At 38.3% G+C, this 20,517-nt stretch overlaps 5 protein-coding genes across 5 annotated transcripts; 2 read left to right on the top strand and 3 right to left on the bottom strand.

Moving 5' to 3' along the window:
• Window positions 1-7,325: 7,325 nt before the first annotated feature.
• LOC112174727 (transmembrane 9 superfamily member 8) lies at window positions 7,326-10,967 on the top strand. Its single transcript, XM_024312521.2, has 7 exons — window positions 7,326-7,559; window positions 8,211-8,375; window positions 8,452-8,561; window positions 8,646-8,754; window positions 8,892-9,004; window positions 9,113-9,266; window positions 9,525-10,967. The coding sequence occupies exons 1-7, from the start codon at window positions 7,437-7,439 to the stop codon at window positions 10,680-10,682; spliced, it is 1,932 nt and encodes a 643-aa protein (XP_024168289.1). The 5' UTR covers window positions 7,326-7,436; the 3' UTR covers window positions 10,683-10,967.
• Window positions 10,968-11,246: 279 nt separating this feature from the next.
• Window positions 11,247-11,855, bottom strand: LOC112174743. Its single transcript, XM_024312539.2, has one exon. It carries the CDS (start codon window positions 11,615-11,617, stop codon window positions 11,258-11,260), a length of 360 nt encoding a protein of 119 aa, XP_024168307.1. The 5' UTR covers window positions 11,618-11,855; the 3' UTR covers window positions 11,247-11,257.
• Window positions 11,856-12,038: 183 nt separating this feature from the next.
• Window positions 12,039-13,010, top strand: LOC112174741 (early nodulin-like protein 1). The gene is made up of 2 exons (XM_024312537.2): window positions 12,039-12,373; window positions 12,473-13,010. The coding sequence occupies exons 1-2, from the start codon at window positions 12,190-12,192 to the stop codon at window positions 12,835-12,837; spliced, it is 549 nt and encodes a 182-aa protein (XP_024168305.1). The 5' UTR covers window positions 12,039-12,189; the 3' UTR covers window positions 12,838-13,010.
• A 171-nt stretch (window positions 13,011-13,181) lies between these two features.
• On the bottom strand, window positions 13,182-17,602 carry LOC112174740 (nucleoid-associated protein At4g30620, chloroplastic). Its single transcript, XM_024312536.2, has 7 exons — window positions 17,446-17,602; window positions 16,986-17,119; window positions 16,071-16,171; window positions 15,938-15,977; window positions 15,685-15,756; window positions 13,643-13,699; window positions 13,182-13,547 (listed from the first exon to the last, which is right to left on the bottom strand). The coding sequence occupies exons 1-7, from the start codon at window positions 17,525-17,527 to the stop codon at window positions 13,476-13,478; spliced, it is 558 nt and encodes a 185-aa protein (XP_024168304.1). The 5' UTR covers window positions 17,528-17,602; the 3' UTR covers window positions 13,182-13,475.
• Window positions 17,603-18,217: 615 nt separating this feature from the next.
• LOC112174739 lies at window positions 18,218-20,470 on the bottom strand. The gene is made up of 6 exons (XM_024312535.2): window positions 20,167-20,470; window positions 20,011-20,066; window positions 19,845-19,899; window positions 19,660-19,740; window positions 19,284-19,538; window positions 18,218-18,465 (listed from the first exon to the last, which is right to left on the bottom strand). The coding sequence occupies exons 1-5, from the start codon at window positions 20,381-20,383 to the stop codon at window positions 19,303-19,305; spliced, it is 645 nt and encodes a 214-aa protein (XP_024168303.1). The 5' UTR covers window positions 20,384-20,470; the 3' UTR covers window positions 18,218-18,465; window positions 19,284-19,302.
• Window positions 20,471-20,517: the final 47 nt, after the last annotated feature.

Below are 20,517 nucleotides of genomic sequence, written 5' to 3'. Positions count from 1 at the left end.
ATATATATATGTATATAGGCCTGGTCCCTGCTAAATCTAATTCGTGGTCGATGCATATATATAACAGCCATATATAACGAACTAACGAAGAACAGCCATATATAGCCTTAGCCAGAGGGTCTGAGATAGTAGCTCTGGGCATGCATGCAGCGGAAGGGAGCGGGGGGACCTTTAAATTAAATTAGGTGGTCGTACTCCTACATGTGTTAGAATCTGCTGGATATATATACACATCGGCTTAAATGTTTGCTTCATTTCTTGGACAAAGCTAGCCAGCTTGACGATTCATCCAGAAAGAGAAAGAGAAAAAGAAGCTTATAGCAGCAGCTATAAGCTAGCTTTGAACAGATTCATCATCAGATCCAGTACTTCCTACAGAGAGCTAGCTAATAGCTATGGTGAGCTAATTAATCCTTTCAAATCTTTACAGCTGCTGCTTCATCATTGTTCCTACCACTCACTCAACTACTCGTTCTGCATTTTTTCCCAAACCTTCAATGATCGATCAAGTCTCTAGCTAACTCGGGTCGATATTTAATGTTTTTACAGGTAATCAATAATGACAATATAAACATGCCGGGGATCGAACTAGCTAGCTAAGTATAAATATATATCAAAACTCTTTGTCATTTCAAAGTAAGTATGCCCGTAAAATAATTAGCAAATTATATATATATAGGAGGTTAATCAGCTACCTCTCGAGTCTTGTCCATCATTAGATTACCCAACTTATATATCTTTTTCGATCTCATTCACACTGTAATTATATTTTATTGTTTTCACTTAATCTATGGTGGAGTAGGGTTCCACATACAGACATGTAGCTCCCGGATGTACAGCCATGATCCAGTTGGTATACTGACGGCCCTGTACCATTTGTGTGGCATTTTGTTGGTTTCTAAGTCTCCATGGTTGGATAGACCGTTTTTCCAACCTCATACTGTGATGGAGAGTATGTAGCTCATTTTTCGTCCCCTTGGACGATGGAAGTTACGAGTTGGCCAATTATTGGCTCCTGTCCTGTAGTGTTTTTTCACTTGTAACAGTTTCTTTAATATGAATTAAATGCTTTCATTAGGTAAAAATAATTTAAAATAAAAAGTGCCACGTTTTTCTCTTTTTCTATGTCAATAAAAGCTCGGTGTCAAACAGTCAAACTTCACCGAGATATGAAGTACTTATAACACATTTCGTAAAAAAAAATAAAACGCATAATAGAATCAATGAAAAGAGTAATTCAACAAATAAAAAAATAAAAAAATAAACACATACATGTGGAAACTTCCATCATTGTTTTCTTTTCATTAAAAATATGTGCATTGCAGTATATTAGGTTAATTATAATAACTTTCCCTCAACAGTAACTACTTGCCATTATTATTATTATTTCCTTTATATGATCTATGCAATGCCGAACTTGTGTTTTCAAGTCTATAATCAACTTGTAGCTTTCTATTCTAATCTAATCATTCAAATTAAGAAGAAATGTTTAGGCGTGAGCCTACCATGGACGATCGATCCATGGATCATAAAGAAGTGCGACGATGGAGGACCCGAACTACTTATAGTGGCAACATTATTGGGCAGTAGGGACGAGCTAGAGGGACCATATATAAGTACCAATTTAGGTTGGCTGAGGTTGAGATATGAAATGTTTTTTGGCATAGGGCTGAGGTTGATTTATACACGTATGCTTTCGTTAAGGCCTCGTTTGATTTGCAAAAAGAAAAATAGTTTATCTATCTTTCTCATGGAAAGGGAAATGAAATTTTCGACGAACTTTCAATTTCGATATTTTTTTCTATTAGGACCTCCATATTTGTTCATTTAACCTCTCATCTCTTTATACTTTCTATTTTCTTTTTAAAAAGTAAAATTTACTGAGTAAACCTCTTTTAAATACCTAACTTAACCTTACTCATAAAAGTTTTTTTTTTTTGGAGCATTAAAGGTGAGTTTTAATGCTCCCATAATTATTTATGTACCATAAAAGAAACTTGACGTTGTTAAAAAAAACTCTGAGATAATTATTGAAAAAAGATAGTGTAACTAATTAACAGAAATTTATTTGGGTTTTTCAAGCCTGCTATTTCATATTTAATTATGGATTTTCAAAGCTTAGTTTTTATGGTTTATGGTTGCATGTTGGATTTTAGATAGGTTGCGATATTAAATTTGTTCATGCTCTGTTTTTTTTTTATTATTTATTTTTGTCTCATATACCGCTTCACAAACTTATTTGGTTAGTTTACTTGAGAGTTCTCTACCCCTGTTTCATGATCCTCAAGAGAAAGACCTTTGTCTATTTTTTCTCTCTTGCAACACAGTATTATTTTTATATAAGTCGCAAGTAATTTTAATGCATTTTCTCTTGATTTTTTGTTCTTCGTAAGCATTTCTAAACAAAGAAACTATGAAATTAGAACTAAAATGGAAGGGAAAAATTCACAAACAGTACACCAAGTAAAGGTCACTAATAACTTTCATACATAAAGTTCCAAACCAAGCATTTCGGTACACAAAATCTGAAACTCGACCCACTATCAGTACACGACATCAATGACGCCGTTAATTTGAGGGGTAATATGGTTTTTTTTTTCAGTTTTTTACTCTGAGCATCGGGCTTTCTTTCTCTGGGCACCCAGCGCTCTCTCTCTCTCTCTCTCTCTCTCTCTCTCTCTCTCTCTCTCTCTCTCTCTCTCTCTCTCTCTCTCTCTCTCTCTCTCTCTCTCTCTCTCTCTCTCTCTCTCTCTCTCTCTCTCTCTCTCTCTCACTATGGGCACCCATCTCTCTTCCTCCCTCCCAATCCCGATCACCTCTGCAATTCCAACCTAATCAATCCACAGTTTTTCACCTCTGCTGAATCAACAACCATTATCATAATCCTAATCCCGGTGTTCAACAACAACTACAACAACTCCGGGTTCTCACCGCCTCTTCCGGTCCTCCCCAACCAGAACCCGACTTGCTTCGCCACCAAGCCGCCCAAGACCTTGATTGAATAGATCGTAATCCATCTCGCAGATCATCATCCAAAACCCAATTCCAATTCCAATTGAATCTTTCTTCTTCATCATCAAAACCAATCAATCACACGCATACCCAATTTCTCTCTCCTCACCTTCATCTCAGCGATTCTCTCTCTCTTTCTCTACATCTTAATTTGCTAGAAAATCCTAAGAGGTTATGATGAGAGTGCGGGAAGAGAGCACCGAAGCTTTGCTCGAAGAATAAGAGGAGAGAGAATATGTTGGTCATACGTGACGTAAAACCATAGTGGAATCAGTTTTCGGTGACGGAGAAGGCGAGGTTGAAGGCCAAGCAAGGAGTGAGAACTGTTGGGCTGACGGAGGCAGATGTGGTGGATCCGGAGATGGGCGTAGGGATTGTGGTGGTGATCGGTGGTGGCGATGAGATTAGAAGTGGGGTTAAGTTTCGTGGGTATGGATTTGGAAGGTGGAGGATATGCGGTGGTTGCCAGGGTCGAGGTTTCTGGGTTTGGGCATGTGGGGGGAGAGAGAGAGAGAGAGGGAGAGAAGGAGAGAATCAGAGGAGATAAGGAGATTTTTTTTTTAACCCAAAAAATGAGCCAGAGTGTGATAGTACTAAATTACCCTTTGACAAATGCATAATGGTATTAGAGTTAACGACGTCATTGACGTCGTGTCTACATAGTGGGTCAGGATCGAGAGTCCGTGTACTAAAATGATCGGTTTGGAACATTATGTATAAGAATTATTAGTGGCATTTACTTGGTGTATTGTTTGCGAAATTTTCCCAAAATGGAAATGAATAATTAAAGTACTGTAAATGTGTTTCCATTATTACAAACCTTTGCAGAGGGAAAATATTTTTTTTCCTAATTAATTTGTTGTCTGTAACAGTGTTTATGTATAAGGATACATATGTCATTGAGTAATTAAAAAATGAGGGAGGTATAGTGAGTAGATTAAGATGTCGCAATAGAAACTCTCTTGGTAATGTAAGGAAAGTTATCTGGAAAGTTGTTAAAAAGTTGTAATTAATAAAATAACATAGTGTGTTGTGAGTAATAGTAAGGAAAAAAGGAGGGAAAGTCATTCATTTGGAGTATGAAATGAACCATTTTCCCTCTATTTTCCTTTGGTTTAGGAAAGTATTTCATTTCTTTTTGCATCTCCTTTCTCTTTGCATCCCAAACATAGGAAAATAACAACTTTCATTTTTTGATGCTTACTTTCTGCGAACCAAACAAGACCTAATTTGCTTGACAAATAATGATGTCTATCCATTAGCCAAAGAATAATGTGCATGGTGGACCAAACCATTCGTGTTATTGTGCACATCAGTACACGCTTTATCTACATAGACACATGTTGCAAGTTTGGGTGATATATATATCTGCATGGTGGTGCCAGCTATCTTAAAGCGAGGTCGACATTGACCTACCCCACACATCAACCTCTGCTTCCTCTGGTACCTCAAACCACAAACCCCCAATCACGCACTGAGGAAGCTCAATGTAAGTACCAGGACTGTCACTTGGTCGGTTCGAATCGGGTATAGATATTACCAACTTCAAAACCAAAGCTTTCGGTTTCAAAATTGAGTTACCAATTACCAGCCAAAATTTTCGGTTTTTAATCATATATACCAAATTCGGTATTTCGGTTTTTGGTATTACCAACTTTAGAACAATTAATTCATTGTAATAAAAATTAGAATGAACAAAACTAGATTTTTCAATTTTATAGTCATAAAATTTGTATTCATCTACTAATTCTAGCTTTATTTTGTATATATGACATCAAGTTTTAGCCAGTTTCATTAAAACTAGGTTATTTAACCATTTTTGACTAAGTTAGTTAAAATACATGTACTATTAATGTAGTAGATGTAATAATGTTCATACTATTATGAAATTTTTTATGTTTATTTCTTAATATACATGTATGTGTATTGAAAACCGTAGTATATAAAGCTATTATTTATATTTATCGGTAGATTCGGTATTTACCAAAACCAAACCAACTTTTTAGGTAATTTTCGATTTTGGTTCTATCAGTTTCGGTTACCAAAAGTCAGTTTGCCAAACTTAAAATATCGGTTGGTATTCGGTCAGTTTGGTAATTACCAAACCAAGTGGCTGCCCTATTAAGTACCAAAGGCACTGCCCCAGCTACCCCATTATACATACAAATTTATGCATGCCATTTTATTTAATTTTAACCAAGATTTTATGTCGATCTTAGACCTATTAAGTCACTAACTCAAAATAGTTATGGAAATCAGAAATAAAATTAGTCTATTCTATTTAAATGTCATTAATTGAAATTTGAAATGGACCGGTCATCATCATTCGTATTAGAAAGAAAGTAAATATTTGTCACCAAAAATCCATAACCATACAAATTCAGCATTGAATTAATACATTTAGTATTAATTGGTCATTGGATCGATGACCTTTGACTTGGATGGAGGAGCACCCTTTCGAATTGAAGTCGAGGAAGACAAAATGTATGGTTCATGTCTTAGAGTTTCTTGTGTTTTGGGCTCTTAACCAATTCTTTACCCAAAGCCCAACTGCCCAAGTAAATATCAGCACCAGGTAAAGAGCCCAACTTCCATATCTTTTTTTCGGTTGAATCCAACTTCCATATCTGAACAGTGAACACCTTACTACTAGAAATTAGAAAAGGTTGGCTTCGACGTTTAGAAGGCTGGTAGGTAGTGATAGTTCAGATCTGGCGCTGGTTTCTACAATTTCGGTGGCGGGTCTTATTCCTCAGCGGCTCAGCGCCTCGGAAAAGAGTTGTGGATTTTGGTATTTTCTTGTTGGATTTTTAGTTTGGTATTTACTTTTACTTTTTGTTTGTTTAAGATAATAAAAGTCTCTGGTCTTTTGATTGAGCTAAGGTGTGGTTTGAAGGCAGTGCCATAGTTATTGCGTTATTTTCGGGACTAATTATTTCTACTTTTTTGGTATAAACTAATCATTTCTTCTTGGATATGCTATTATTGTCAATCAGTCAATATGATGACGAATGATGATTACACGTGGTGATTGTGGTCTAGCATATTTTGGACATGGTGTGGAATAGGATATTAATTTTTTGCCTATAGTTGAATATATGAAGCCTACGAAAATAAGCGATCAACTTGATAGGCGAAGTGGTGTTAGCTCAGTGATTATAGCACCCACTTCTTAATGATGAAGTCATGAGTTCGAGTCACCATGTATAAGGGTTTTAAAAAGAAGAAAAAAAAAATGATAAACTTGATAAAAATTTGAGTCCATTCGGCTCAAGATATCTATAATGGTGTTAATAGTACATAAGATTTGAAATATTTAATTCTCACTTCCCATTTTCATGTCTATAATTTGAAATTAGATCATTTATATTGGGACATACATATGATAATTAAATAGATAGGCATATCCGAAATCAAATTAAATCTGACACAGTACATGTCCGAGTCTTGGAGATGCTCCTGCCTGATATAGTACATTTGAAATACCAAATTTAACAAATTTGATACAGTTATTTATATCTTATCTTTTTTTTCTTTTTCTTCTTATAAATTGAGATTTGGAACTCATTCAAGCTGAAACGTTTAACCTCACATACATATTATTACTTGAAAAACAATACACGTGCGGTGACGTAGAATCAAAACCTTCAAAACTAATATTACACTGATACCATAATGATCAGAGTTCTTTTTCACAATGTTATGATTTTAGTGTTTTATTTATTTATTTTAGAAATGAGTTCATTTATCTTTATTCATACTTTTATAGGTATATTATAATATATTCTTTATTGAGTTTAACTATTATGATATTATCTGACTTCAATGTCTATGTATTATGATTAAAAAAAAAAAAAAAAGTCTATGTATTAGTATGACCGTTGAATGATATCATTCTTATTTGACTAAAATCAATTGCCGTCATATGAGCACTAAGCCACTAATGGCATATTGCGGTTGTTATACGGTATACATATAACTTGAAGTACACAAAAAGTGAAAACGTTGCAGAAATGTCAATGTCGCTCAAGATCTCTCATAGTCCCTTGTGTCGCACAACGACATGTCGCTTTAAAGGGGATCTGACACTACTGTATAAAAGGAAAGGGGATCTTCTCTAAGATTTACTTTAATAAATGACATTTTGGGCTGGGCCTTGTAGAATGACTATCCATGGGCCAAAGTGAGACAAAGCACCTCTCAGTGACACCGACAGAGTGCACCGGATCTCACCTCGAGTCCACTCGTCTCCTTCTTTTTAAAATACTTTTTTGACACCGATAATTTATTGTTATTACAATTTTACGCATCAGACAAATACGAAGCGAACCACAAATACCAACCAATAAGTAAAACAACCCCTCCAGATCTAGGCCTTCTTCTCCTTTCTCTCTATCGCTCTCTCACAGTCAGACTCGGAGGCCATGGAGACTCTCCGATCCAAGCCGGACCGTTCACTCATCATGATCTCCGCCATCTTTCTACTGCTCATCCATGGCGCCAGTTCCTTCTACCTCCCCGGAGTCGCTCCCGAGGACTTCATCAAGGTCAGCTCTAAATCACTTTGAAATCTGTCTCTGATTCTTTTTCTTCTTCTGCAAATTCTGTATTTCTGTGCATGAAATGAGTGATCTGTGTGTTCGATTCTCGGATCTATTAGTTTTCGTCGAGAAAATGAACTGATTATGTAACTTTTGATTTGCTCTTAAGAGATTTTGTGAAATTGATATGAATTTATCGTCGTTTTTAGTTGTAGTTGACCTTTAGCTGAGTTCAAACCCCGAGACGTATTCGTTTTTTAATCCGTGTTCCATGTTCTTCAACCAGTCGTCAATTATGCTTCGGCTGTGCTCAAGTGTTAGTTTAATGCGTCAATTATGCAAATGGTAAGAGTATGATAAGAGTCATTTGCTGCTGAAACTAGAGATCAGATCGATGTAGGTCATAGCTGGTAGAGATCCGCATACATCGTAGATTACTTCAATGAGGAGCTTTACATTTGGTTCCACTGGATTTCAAGTTCTGCTTGTACAAATTTGAGTTACTTCTTGCAACTTAGATTGCGTATTTCTGGTCGTTTTACTTGGCTTGAACTATAAGACCAAAAGGACTTTGACTCAGGAGAAGGATCTCACAATGCTGTGATAACGCTTGATGTTTTGTATTAACCTCCCTTCACTTGGGCTTTTCGAATGCAGGGAGATGATTTGAAGGTGAAAGTGAACAAATTGACATCTACAAAGACTCAGCTTCCTTATTCGTATTACTCTCTCCCTTACTGTAAGCCCGAAAAAATTTTGGACAGTACGGAGAATCTTGGTGAAGTGCTTCGTGGTGATCGGATTGAGAACTCACCCTATGTGGTAAGTGTAAATTTATTTGTAACTCTAAAGCTGCTTGCTCTCCTAAGGTCTCTAACTTATTTTTGAATCTGTGCAGTTTAAAATGCGGGAGCCACAGATGTGCAATATCGTCTGTCGGTTTACACCTGATGCCAAAACTGTAAAGCAGTTTAAAGAGAAGATAGATGATGAGTATCGAGTGAACATGTATGTACTTCTCAGACACTTCATTAGATAGGGTATTTGTGATTGAATTTGCATATCATAACAAAGACCCTTTTCGAATGATAGGATCCTTGATAATCTGCCTCTAGTGGTTCCCATTCAAAGGCCAGATCAGGAATCTCCTACTGTTTATCAGCTTGGCTTTCACATGGGGCTTAAAGGCCATTACGCTGGGGTATATGAATATTTGTTGGCACCATTTTTTTAATCATTTAGTTATTTACTTCTGTTAAAAGAAAAAAGAAAAAAAGGATTTGTGGGTGATTTTGTTATTCTGTATCTTATATTCTTACGTTATGTTGTTTTGCTCAGAGCAAGGAAGAAAAATATTTTATCCACAACCACTTGGCATTTACTGTCAAGTTTCACAGAGATTTGCAAACTGAAACTGCAAGAATTGTGGGATTTGAGGTTAAGCCATTCAGGTAAGGTTTTTCTGGATCCTTCTATTTTACTAAATTATCCTTCTTGCTGAAGTTTCTTTCTGCAATGTCAATTGATGATATGTTTGTCTGACTGTTCAATCTCTACAGTGTTAAACATGAATATGAAGGGAAATGGAATGATGCGAAGACTCGTTTAACTACCTGTGACCCCCATTCCAAACACACGGTTGTTAATTCTAACTCTCCTCAAGAAGTTGCAGAGAAACAAGAAATCATATTCACATACGATGTTGAATTCCAGGTGAGTTATTTAATTCAATACATAACTCATTAAACTGGTTGTTCTTTTAGCAACTTTTATTGGTGTACAGGAGCCTGTGTAGCTTGCATATGTAGTTTGAATGGACAATGCCTAAATTACCAAACATGAACTTCTTTTCATCATTTGTTTCATATTTTAAGTGTCCATTGTGATGTAAGTGGTGAGTGGACATCCGTTGTTACTTTTCTGTGCTGTCAATAATCTCCTTAATTTTTTCTTTTCATGTGTATTCTTTAGGAGAGTGATGTAAAGTGGGCTTCTAGATGGGATGCTTATCTGTTAATGAGTGATGACCAAATTCACTGGTTTTCAATTGTCAATTCGTTGATGATTGTCCTCTTTCTTTCCGGAATGGTAGCAATGATAATGCTAAGAACACTCTACCGTGACATCTCCAAGTATAATGAACTTGAGACCCAGGAAGAAGCGCAGGAAGAGACGGGATGGAAGCTTGTCCATGGGGATGTTTTCAGGGCTCCAAGCAATTCAGATTTGCTCTGTGTATATGTTGGAACTGGGGTTCAATTCTTTGGGATGATACTTGTGACAATGATCTTTGCTGTCCTTGGTTTCCTCTCCCCTTCCAACCGAGGTGGTCTTATGACGGCCATGCTTTTGCTTTATGTCTTCATGGGCCTTTTTGCTGGTTATGCCTCTGCTCGCTTATACAAAATGTTTAAAGGAACAGAATGGAAGAAAATTGCTTTCAGGACTGCAGTCTTGTTCCCAGCAGGCGTATCTGCCATTTTTATTGTCCTAAACACACTTATCTGGGGTCAGAAATCATCTGGAGCTGTGCCATTCGGTACAATGTTTGCCCTGGTCTTTTTATGGTTCGGGATCTCGGTCCCACTTGTATTTGTTGGGGCCTATGTTGGGTTCAAGAAGCCAGCACTAGAGGATCCCGTTAAGACAAACAAAATCCCAAGGCAGATCCCAGAACAGGCTTGGTACATGAACCCAGTGTTCTCAATTCTAATAGGAGGAATCCTCCCATTCGGAGCAGTTTTCATTGAACTGTTCTTCATCCTGACCTCAATATGGTTGAACCAGTTCTACTATATCTTTGGTTTCCTCTTCTTGGTCTTCATCATCCTCATTGTCACTTGTGCTGAGATAACCATCGTGCTTTGCTACTTCCAGCTGTGCAGTGAGGATTACTTGTGGTGGTGGAGATCGTACCTCACATCAGGCTCATCAGCCCTGTACCTCTTCCTGTATGCTACTTTCTACTTCTTCACAAAGCTTGAAATCACAAAGCTGGTCTCTGGGATGTTATACTTCGGATACATGCTTATTGCTTCGTACGCATTCTTTGTGGTGACTGGTACCATTGGGTTCTATGCATGCTTTTGGTTCACGAGACTCATCTACTCATCTGTGAAAATTGACTGAATAGATGCGATTGGGGGTTTTTGAAGCTGCTCTCTCCTGGAAGGTGCAACACATATGTTACTAGTGTAAGAATTTGAAATTAACTTTGGATTGTGCTTTCAAATGTATCCTATTATTGCTCAATTTTGAACCATGACAAAGCCGTCAAGGCCATAATTCTGTTAGAGTATATTTCTATTGTTTATTTTTCGAGAATTCATCTCAGTTGTTGGGTACCTTGTACCTTGTACCTTGTTGATTCATATTTCTGTATTTGATGGTGGGTTTTCAAGGTAGCGGCAGAAATGTTGTTGTCCTCTTTCCTTTTAGGTAGGATATGGTTATGTCCTGTGAATAATTGAATGAGAACAAGGAGGCAAGTTTCTCTTTAATAAGAAACTGTCACTCTGCAATGGTTTGTCATCTAGCATTCTAGCATCTTTGTTGAAGGAAAGAAGCAACTACTTGTTAAATTACTGCTAAAATGCACAACCTCTTTAAAAACATCAAAGAGCAAAGCCGAATATTATTGTGATCTGCACGAAACTAGCCCGCAGATATCAAGAAAATTACAACTATAACAGGATTATTAGTGCTCAATGGACAGCGCTACTACTAGTTCCCTTCCGGCCTGGCGTGGGCACTGTGTCACCCGGCCTGGGTTTTGTGTCCTCAGGGTCGGCGATATTGGTGGAAACCCTGGCAACATCTCGTGCAGAGGCTTCGGGTTTTTTCAAGGCGCAGAGGGTGAAGTAGCCTATGGTGGTGCAGATGAGGAAGCCACCGAGGAGCATCCCAGTGGCGCTAAAAGGAAGGTTGCGCCTCTGGTGAAGAACACCCCCAGGGTTATGGCCAGGTGGCCTTTTTGATCCCTCCACTCCTGCCCCTTTGACTTCCTCTGGACTCATTTTGTGAGTGTCTGCCGTTTTCCTCCACTCTTCATTCCCGGCTGCCATCTCTCTCTCTCGTTTGTTACTTGTGTTTATGATATGCGAGTGATTGATGCAGTTTAGCAGTGTGCAAATTCACCTCTCCGTCTCGATCTCTCTTCTTTTACATGTTACAAGGCACCAACTCAAGGTTCGGGCAGTTGACACGTAGTGGGTTCGTGTAAATAGGATTCACAATTTTGTCAGAGACAGGTGGAGTGCATGCAGAAGCGGCACCGACCCGGTGTCCCAACCCGAGCTCGGGTTGAACTGAGAACCTGGGCCGCATTTGTTTTGCGCCATGAGTTGAAACTGAATTTCCAGATGGCGGGCATGCACGTACTGTGCTCGACTTTTGATGCCCTTGTGACCGTTGAATGGGAACCAGCCGTTTCTGCTTGGTCATAATTTATCTTTTTCCCGTTGGACTTGGCCTTTTCCCCCAAAGCCCATAACGGCTAGTTGTCTTCCTACCTGTATAAATTCCTCACAGACGACACAACTGGACCACAATCCTCTCAAGCCGTTCCTCACTCTCTAAAGCTCTAATATTTCAATTTCTCTCTCTCAATTCAAAAACACACTCCGTTTATCAATCAATGGCTGGGTTTTCATCAAGAGCTGCTTCTATGCTTGTCGTGTTTCTCGTCTTGCTGAGCTTTTCAGAAGCCAGAGAGTTTTTGGTGGGAGGCAAAGCAGACGCATGGGCAGTCCCTTCTTCTGAATCCCAATCTCTCAACAAATGGGCCGAAAGCAAACGGTTCAACACCGGCGACATTCTCGGTAATCTTTTAATTTCCATTTTCAAATCCAGTAATTAGTTAATAAAGCTCTCAATTCCCCCATCTGAAAAACTAATGAACTTGTTTTTCCTTGATTCAGTGTGGAAGTATGACAGTGCAAAAGACTCGGTCTTGCATGTGACCAAGGAAGACTATGTTAACTGCAACATGTCAAGCCCAATCAAGCAGTACAAGGATGGTGAGACCAAGATTGTGCTTGACAGACCAGGACCCTTCTATTTCATCAGCGGAACCAAGGACCACTGTGAAAAGGGACAGAAGCTCGTCGTTGTTGTTATGTCTCCCAGAAACAGGGCCTCTACCATCTCTCCGGCGCCTTCTCCCGCGGTCGAGATCGACGGTCCTGCCGTTGCTCCGGCTCCGACTAGCACTGCTTCGCCTTTCAAGGCCGCTGGTGTCCTTGTTGTGGCACTAATGGGGTTTTCGGCAGCTCTCCTCATCTGAGTGAGGTTTTAGTGAGCATTGGGCTGGGCTTTTTTGATTTGGGCTTCTTTGGGTTTGGTGATTTATTTTATTCTTTATTGGGGGTATATCTCAGAGAGGAGGTTTCATCTTAGATGATGTTATATGTAATTCCATCTCCTTTTATCATAATATATATTAATTTCTATATCGAACTCTTTCTAAATTGAGTAAATTCTAATTCTGTTGTTACTTGTTACAAAACAACTAAAGATTCTCTACCGGACTTCCATGTCTCTGAACTCTGGAAGAGATGGAAGAACATGCAATTTAGGTCTTGAATCAGTTTTATACACAAGCTCAAAAAAATATAGGTCTTCAATTACTTGGCAATCCGATTTAGCCTGAAGGGCTAGAAAATTAATATTGTATAATTGAAATAGCTGATGTTACACAGAATCCAAAAGGCTGCTGTTCGAAGCAATGGAATTCACAGCAAACTCTCCTTGTGGATGAGAAGTGTGAGTAATTGAAATAGTTCGAAGCAATTCAGCCTCAGTGAAAATTGCGAGTATTTTGTTACATAAATAATAAACCCATCTTTTCCTTGAATTCTCCAACTCAGAGACTACAAAAACGACTAACAAATGGCCCATTATATGCCACATGTTCACTTGATATCACTTCAGTTCGCCAAGGCCTGGTGGCATTCCTAAACTCTGAGCAAGGTTACTCATTCTCTCCTTCATGGCCTGAACAGATGAAAACAAACACAGTTCTATTAGTTAAAAGAAGTGAGCTATTTCTTAGTCCCCAAAAATATTTAAGAGATAACAGTTCTTCTCACCACGACACTCTTCTGGTGTGCGTCTTTGTATGCTTCAGTAACCAAAAGAGAGACTTTCTGCATTACACAGATAGAGAGGAAAAGTTAAAACTTACAACTAGGCCTGACAATTCAGCCCATGACCCGTTAACCGGCCGCTAAAAATCCATTTATTTCCACCCAATAACTTAATGTGTTAATTGGCTGCCAACCCGTTAACAACCCGTTAGTGAACGGGCGGAAACGGGCTGCCCGACGGAACCCATCGAGCCCAGTTAGAAAAAAAAAGCAGTCTAACTCTCGCTTCTCTCGCAGTCGCAGCTCACTCTCTTCTTCTCCACTTTAGCCTCCCGAACCCTCTACCCATCTCTACGCCGCCACTCTTAGCCGGCGCTGCCAAAGAGTTCACCGACGAGAACTCTTGACTTGATAGGACTGGTGAGAATGGACTCGGTTGCTTGACTTGTTACAACTTCTTCATCTTCAGCTTTGAGGTGGCTCCATGGTGAGTCATGCTTGTTCTGTTTCATTTATGTTTTCTTAGCTTTCTTTCATGGTTTGAGTTGTGGAAAATGAGGAACTTGGTCGGTATATATTGGTGTTTGCGTATGTGATTTTAATTGATGATAATGAAAGGAAGGCATTTTCTGTATTGTTCGAATCTCATCCTACGATTGTGTTTTTCTATCGATCTCTGTATTGTTTATTTTCTGGGATTTGCAAACTGGTGGGTGTTTGCATTTTCTGGGTTTTACAAACTGGGTTATGTGTACTTGACCTTCAGACCTTATATATATAAAAAGGTTGTGGAGTATCCGAATGCGATCCATGGGTTTGGGTCGGTTCAGCGCGAACCAGAATATGGGATGCTTATAGAAGAGGTGAAGAATTTCGTGCATTAGCAGAACATGGCGAAATGATCTCTTTCTCATTTGATTTGAATAATAGTTGGAAATTAGTTTGGATGTGTTTTTTTTCTGGGTTTCATTATCATGGAATTACATAGATTATTTCATGTTGAAGGGATTATTTTCCTTTTATTTTATTTCTTGAGATTATGAGCTCTACTCTCTCAACTCAGAAAGAATAGATAAGAACATTACAGCTTCAGTGAGTCATGGTAAGCTATAATGAGATGATTCAGCCACTTGTTGTAAACCTCATTTCGAAGCAAGAGATTTGGTTTTTATCTTTTGCTATTGAATCTACGTACTAGTGTGAGTTCTGATGTGCATGTTTTCAAGTAGAGATTATTAGAATCATTCTAGTGGTGGGAAGAAATAGTAACTTCTCTGTATTTGGTTTGCCAAATTTACTTTAGAGGTATCGCCACCTATGGGTGTTCAAAGTTTCAATCTTGTTTGTTGTTTAGGATTGGGGTTTCTGATATATGCAATTTCTCTTGTGATTTTGTGAACTGGATTGTGAACTGCCTCTCTTTCTTTTTGTGTAATTTAGACCAAGACCGAACTGATTTGGAGCAACTTACATCTTCAGTGTTGGATTTGACATTGGACGGACAAGGCCACACCAACTAAAGACTTTTTTAGTTTCATGTAATGATTTGTTTTGAATTTGTAATATTTTAGTTTCAAGTAACATTGAATTTAACCTATTATGAGAATTGTGAGTCTAATATGTATTTAACTTTTGATATTTTGATTTAATGATTTTCTTTGAGTTTGTTGATTTTCAAAGCAATAATGAAAAAGTGTTTCAATGGGTAATGGGTTGGAAAAGGATTAATTTTTATTTTTTATTTTTAAAAATAGGTAATTGATTAGAAAAGAATTTTAAAATGAAAAAAAAAAAACCTTAGCGGTCTTAACTGGTTCCAACAGGTAACCCGCGAACCCGTTGGGCTTAACGGGTTATAACGGGTTAAGCCCGTTAAGACCGCCAACCCGTTAAGCCCGCCCGTGACCGCACTGTTGCCAGGCCTACTTACAACTATGATCAATAGAAACTCTCTCCCTCAATCTTCTCCCTCGCACATAGAAAAACTATGAATCTTGACAAAAATGTGTACACTGGCAAATGGGTTCAATATAAACTTTACTTACTTCGGCTCCTAGTTCCATAGCGGCCTCGGTTATCTCTGTGCGTACTGGCTGCTGGTTACCAGAAAGCGTTACCTAGGGACAAACATTACTGAATTCAGGGAAACCAGACACAAGAGTACATATAAAAGACCTTTTGAGGGAACTTACAAGTTAAACTACCATTGAGAATTTGAGATACAAGCAAACAAGCAAACTTGGATGCCCAAATTGTACATATAAAAGACAATTGCCCTCTAGCAAGAGTAAGACATACCTTTATTATCTCACCTTCACAGTAACCATCAAACTCGGCCCTGTAAAACAGAAGATGAAAAAGATTAATAACACTGAAAGGAATATGAAGTAATATGAGTATCACATTACTGGGTAGAATATATAGAACATACGCAGCAAGCTCTTTCTGCACACGCACTGCTTCAACTTGTACTACATTTTGGGCTTTCTTAACTGTTTCATACAGATTTTGCATATTACCGAATATTCCAGCCTGTATCAAAGTGGAAGGTCACCGTTAACATACGAGTACCTGAACTTAAAAAATTTAAATAAAGGGTTCTATTCTTTTCAATCCCTGAATAGCTTCAGGCTGGCAAACACAGAACTTAGGAGACTGTAGCAGAAAATACCAGGCTAACCAAAATTTTCTTACCTTGTGGACAAATTCATTAGTTTCTGAACATGACACGTGTTCCATTAACCAAGCGTGGCCATTGCCACCAAAATTTCCTATAATCTACCTCAAGCTCCCAATGCCACCATTGATTCAGATAAGCGTTACTTTCAGCCTAGCTACCCCATAAGTATACAAAAATTATAGTTAATACATACAACTAGACCACCAAAGCCTCGTACTTGATATCCAACCCATTGCCCTTATTTAGATCTCCTCGTCCACCAAATGATGCAAGATATAGTGTATGATAAGTTGACAGATATCTGGCAAACACATGTTGGGCGAATTAAAAGTGGATACTGCCATATGGTAAAACCTGGTCGACCTAGAACTGCTGAAGATATGGTACTCAGCTCCTTAACATACGGGTCCCAACTTAGCAGGTTAAGTTGGACGAAGCATACATAAACTTAATTCAGTGACCTCCGATGATGCATAGAGAATCGGCAAATCCCCTCTCATTCTAATAGAAAATGTATTGACTAGATATGGGCAGGGTATCTTCATAGAAGTGAACGGAGAAATACATGAACGGAAGCAATCAAAGGACAAGAAGTATCAAAGACGATGAGATGCAGCAAAAATGGAAAAGCAATTGTAAAAGAGGGAGGGAGGAAATATGGCAGACCTTATCATCACCCTTTTCATTGTTATCCTTTTTTCCTCCAAATAAGCCATAAACACGGGATGATCGGGCCGTCCTCGCAGTCTTAATACCAGGCCAGGACACTATTGGACTGCCTGGATACGAGCTCACTTCACCTGAAAGGTGCAGCAGAGTAGACTGAGCAGTGAGTAAGCAAGCTTGATTTGGGAAAGGGGAAACATTGCATTGTTGCCCAAAACGGGGCATCAAATTATGAATACCCATAAATCCAATTACAATAATGGTCAAACATTTGAACCGTAACTAGTGGCTTCTTGTTCTTGTTCCCAAAGTGTGTGCATAAAATTAGCAAGTAAAGAAACCCAATTTCAGTTCCTATCTTGGTTCAAGTGAAGCCATATACGTTGCTAAACAAGATTCAATTCAAGGCCTTTACGCGCAGAAGCAGAACCCAAAAGGGAAAGACAGAGAGAGAGCTTACGGAAAGAGTGATGGTCTGCGGAGTGGGTGAGTCGGTGAAAGCTGGAAAGGCGCGAGGAGGATAAAGCACTGGTCGAAGCCATCGAGAGAGTGGAGGAGGAGAGGGTTCAATTCGGAGGATAGATAATAATAATAATAATAGAGTGGTGAAATAGGGAAGGAAAGCTCAATTTTATTTTACAGGATCGAATGCCCTTCCACACTCGCTGTCCTTCGGTTTGGATTATCTGATAGGATGCGTTTGACTCTTTTGTACAATTGTACTTTGCACCCAATATTTTTTCCGTATACCATTTGGCATTTTCTTTTGTGAAAATATCCGATTTTTTTTTTCCTTCTTCTTTCCTATAACTTTTGATCATTTATCACTGATTTTAATCCTCGTTCAATTTATATAGAGATATAAGTCGGTGAGCTGTTGATGACCCTATTAGTAACACCAACATTACAAAGTTAATAGGCTAAAGTTTGAATTCCAAAACCGCTTTGATCAACCAAGTACTCAACTCCGAATTATATATAACCGATTGAAGAAAATCAAATGAACTCTGGATCCGTGTCTAGTTGGGTTTAGGGTAAAGACCACAAAATTGTTTGGCTGCCACAAATTTACTTGCGTTAAGGATATCTGTTAAACTCGAAATCAACATTATCACATTGTTGGCAAGCATGAGTGCGTTGGCAAGCATGAGTGCATGACTATGATTTTCCCTGCCTAAACATTACCATACATGAAATACCTTCAAATCCATGAATCTATACCTTGGAAGATATAACCAAATAAAGATGCTAATTCATTCCTCTTGTAAATAAGAAAATGTTTCCACTAACAACATGCTTAAAAATAGAAATACAACAAATAAACGAACATGCTAGCTAATACATTCCTCAGGTAAATTATGAAAATTTTTCTACTAACAGAATCCGTTAAAAGTATGAAAACTTGTACTGCCACCAAACTGAAAAGCTCCAAAGAGAGGGCAAACATAATGAACACCAGTGAATTTGGTCTCAGCAAATCCTGTCAAAGTAGAATAAGAAAGAAAATAGTCAAAAGAGTAGTGTTCATTTATAAACTTTGGAAGCATTTCATGCGAATTCTTATCCAATGTTTTAACCTGAATGAAGGGGCACATAATATTAGCAGACGGAAAGAAATACTAAAGATAAAGCAAGTAAAGAACTCATCTGAAGAGCTATGTCTTATCAAGATCATTTTTTTTTAATGACTCGGTGAGTTATTATAAGTAGGAGCCACATTTGTACCTAGCATGTACAGTATAAAGGCAAAGAAATAAGTGCTCAGGATATTTCTGTCTATGGATATGCCATTGATAACCAAATTAAGGTCCTAACTGAACAATAGGTGTTTCGTAGAGTGTCTAAGTTTCCTCACAAGATTCAAGTAACAAATTTTTTTTCTTGGTAATAAGATTCAAGTAACTTTGCACCATGCATTTCCATATCGGCATCAAATTCTTCATTTCACATTGGTAATAATGGTAACTAGTACTCCTCCCAAATGTAAGGGATTACCAACATCAGAAGGATATAACTACACTCATTAGCAACTCAACCATCAACTCTGGCATGCTGAATTACATGTAATAGGATACTCCAGTTTTTGCGTTCCAATTTTAACTCAGAAACACACACACACACTTTTACCCAAGTAGCACAACCAGCAAAGCCATACTATTATAGGCCAACAATAGAATGGGCACCTAACGACTAGTGTTTTTAAGAATCCAATAGTAGAAACTAGACTAAGACAATGAACAACCAAATAACGGAGGTAATAAGACGATAATGTGAATAAGAGTGAAACAAAAACTTTACCAGCAAAAAAAAGAGGAAATCAGTCCAAATTGAGATTATCTCTGTCTGAGAACTCAGCCCTTAGAGGTCCCTTAAGACCACCATTGTCATCACCAAGAAGCTCACGAGCAGCTTTCTCTAGAAAATCCTTGGCAGCAGATTGAACTGATTGTCTGTTAGGTGATTCATACTTCCTCTTCTTTTGAACATTCCTTTCCAGATGCTTCATCTTTTTCCCCTCCGCTTTACTAATATCTCTCATACCCTGCCTCTGATCTGAACAAAAATGAAGAAGTTTTGAGTTAAAAGGAGAAAAAGGAACAAGTTTTGCGTTAAAGAGTTCGAGTTGTTAAAAGTGATGATCCTGAGATGAAAAGGCAAATGAGCAGCTAGCTACCTTGGGTGAGGTCTGGCAGAGAATGCTCAATGAAACGGGTTGCTGCCTGATAATTTAAAGTGGTGGATGGTCGCAACGGTGCTTGAACAAAACCAATGTGTCAATTGTAAGACCATAGCCAAATGCTGAAAACAATTTGAAAAATCTGAAATGTGACGGCAAATTAGACAAGAGGGTATGCATACCTTTGCTCAAATCTATGAAACGCTGTAGCTTCTCCTGATACAATTTTAACCTCTCCTACACCCAAAAAAAAAAAAGTCACAAAAAAGCATCGGCCAAGCTCCTATACAAAGATGAAAGAATGAAGCAAAGTATGAAAGAGAGAGCGCGCAGCCCAATGAATCATACAAGCTCGGTGTTGACGCGGTGGTCGTCATCATATACTCCACTGCACCTCAACCTGACTGGAAAACAAACAAACGAAAATCAAAGGTTTTTTTGTTTTGAGTGTATATATGGAAAAATCAATGAAAAAATTGAGTAAAAGAAAGAAAAGAGATATACGGGTGAATAGAGTGGTAGTGAGATTGGAGAGCAAGAGAAGTGAGTGGGCACGCTGAAGAGGCGGCAATTGGGCGAGGACTTGGGGGTCAGAACAGAGAGCCAAGAATTGGGGCAACTCGGCTCCTACTTGCTCTACATGTCCCATGCTTCTCTTTACTGACTCCATCACTGAATCTGGTATCACCATGGAGCTGCTGCTGCTGCTGCTTCCCTCCATTCTCTACAAACTCTCACCCAATGCGCTTCAGTGACCTCTAGGGCTTTGTTTTCGCCAATTAGGGTTAAATGACAGTTTTACCGAGTAAAAAAAGAGAAAACAGTAAAAAAAAAAAGAGTCATCTTTTATATTTG

This window comes from Rosa chinensis, chromosome 6 (assembly GCF_002994745.2).
Source record: "Rosa chinensis cultivar Old Blush chromosome 6, RchiOBHm-V2, whole genome shotgun sequence".
Classification (NCBI taxonomy): Eukaryota; Viridiplantae; Streptophyta; class Magnoliopsida; order Rosales; family Rosaceae; genus Rosa; species Rosa chinensis.
The sequence above is the reverse complement of the archived record's forward strand: the minus strand, read 5'-3'. Positions and strand labels throughout refer to the sequence as shown.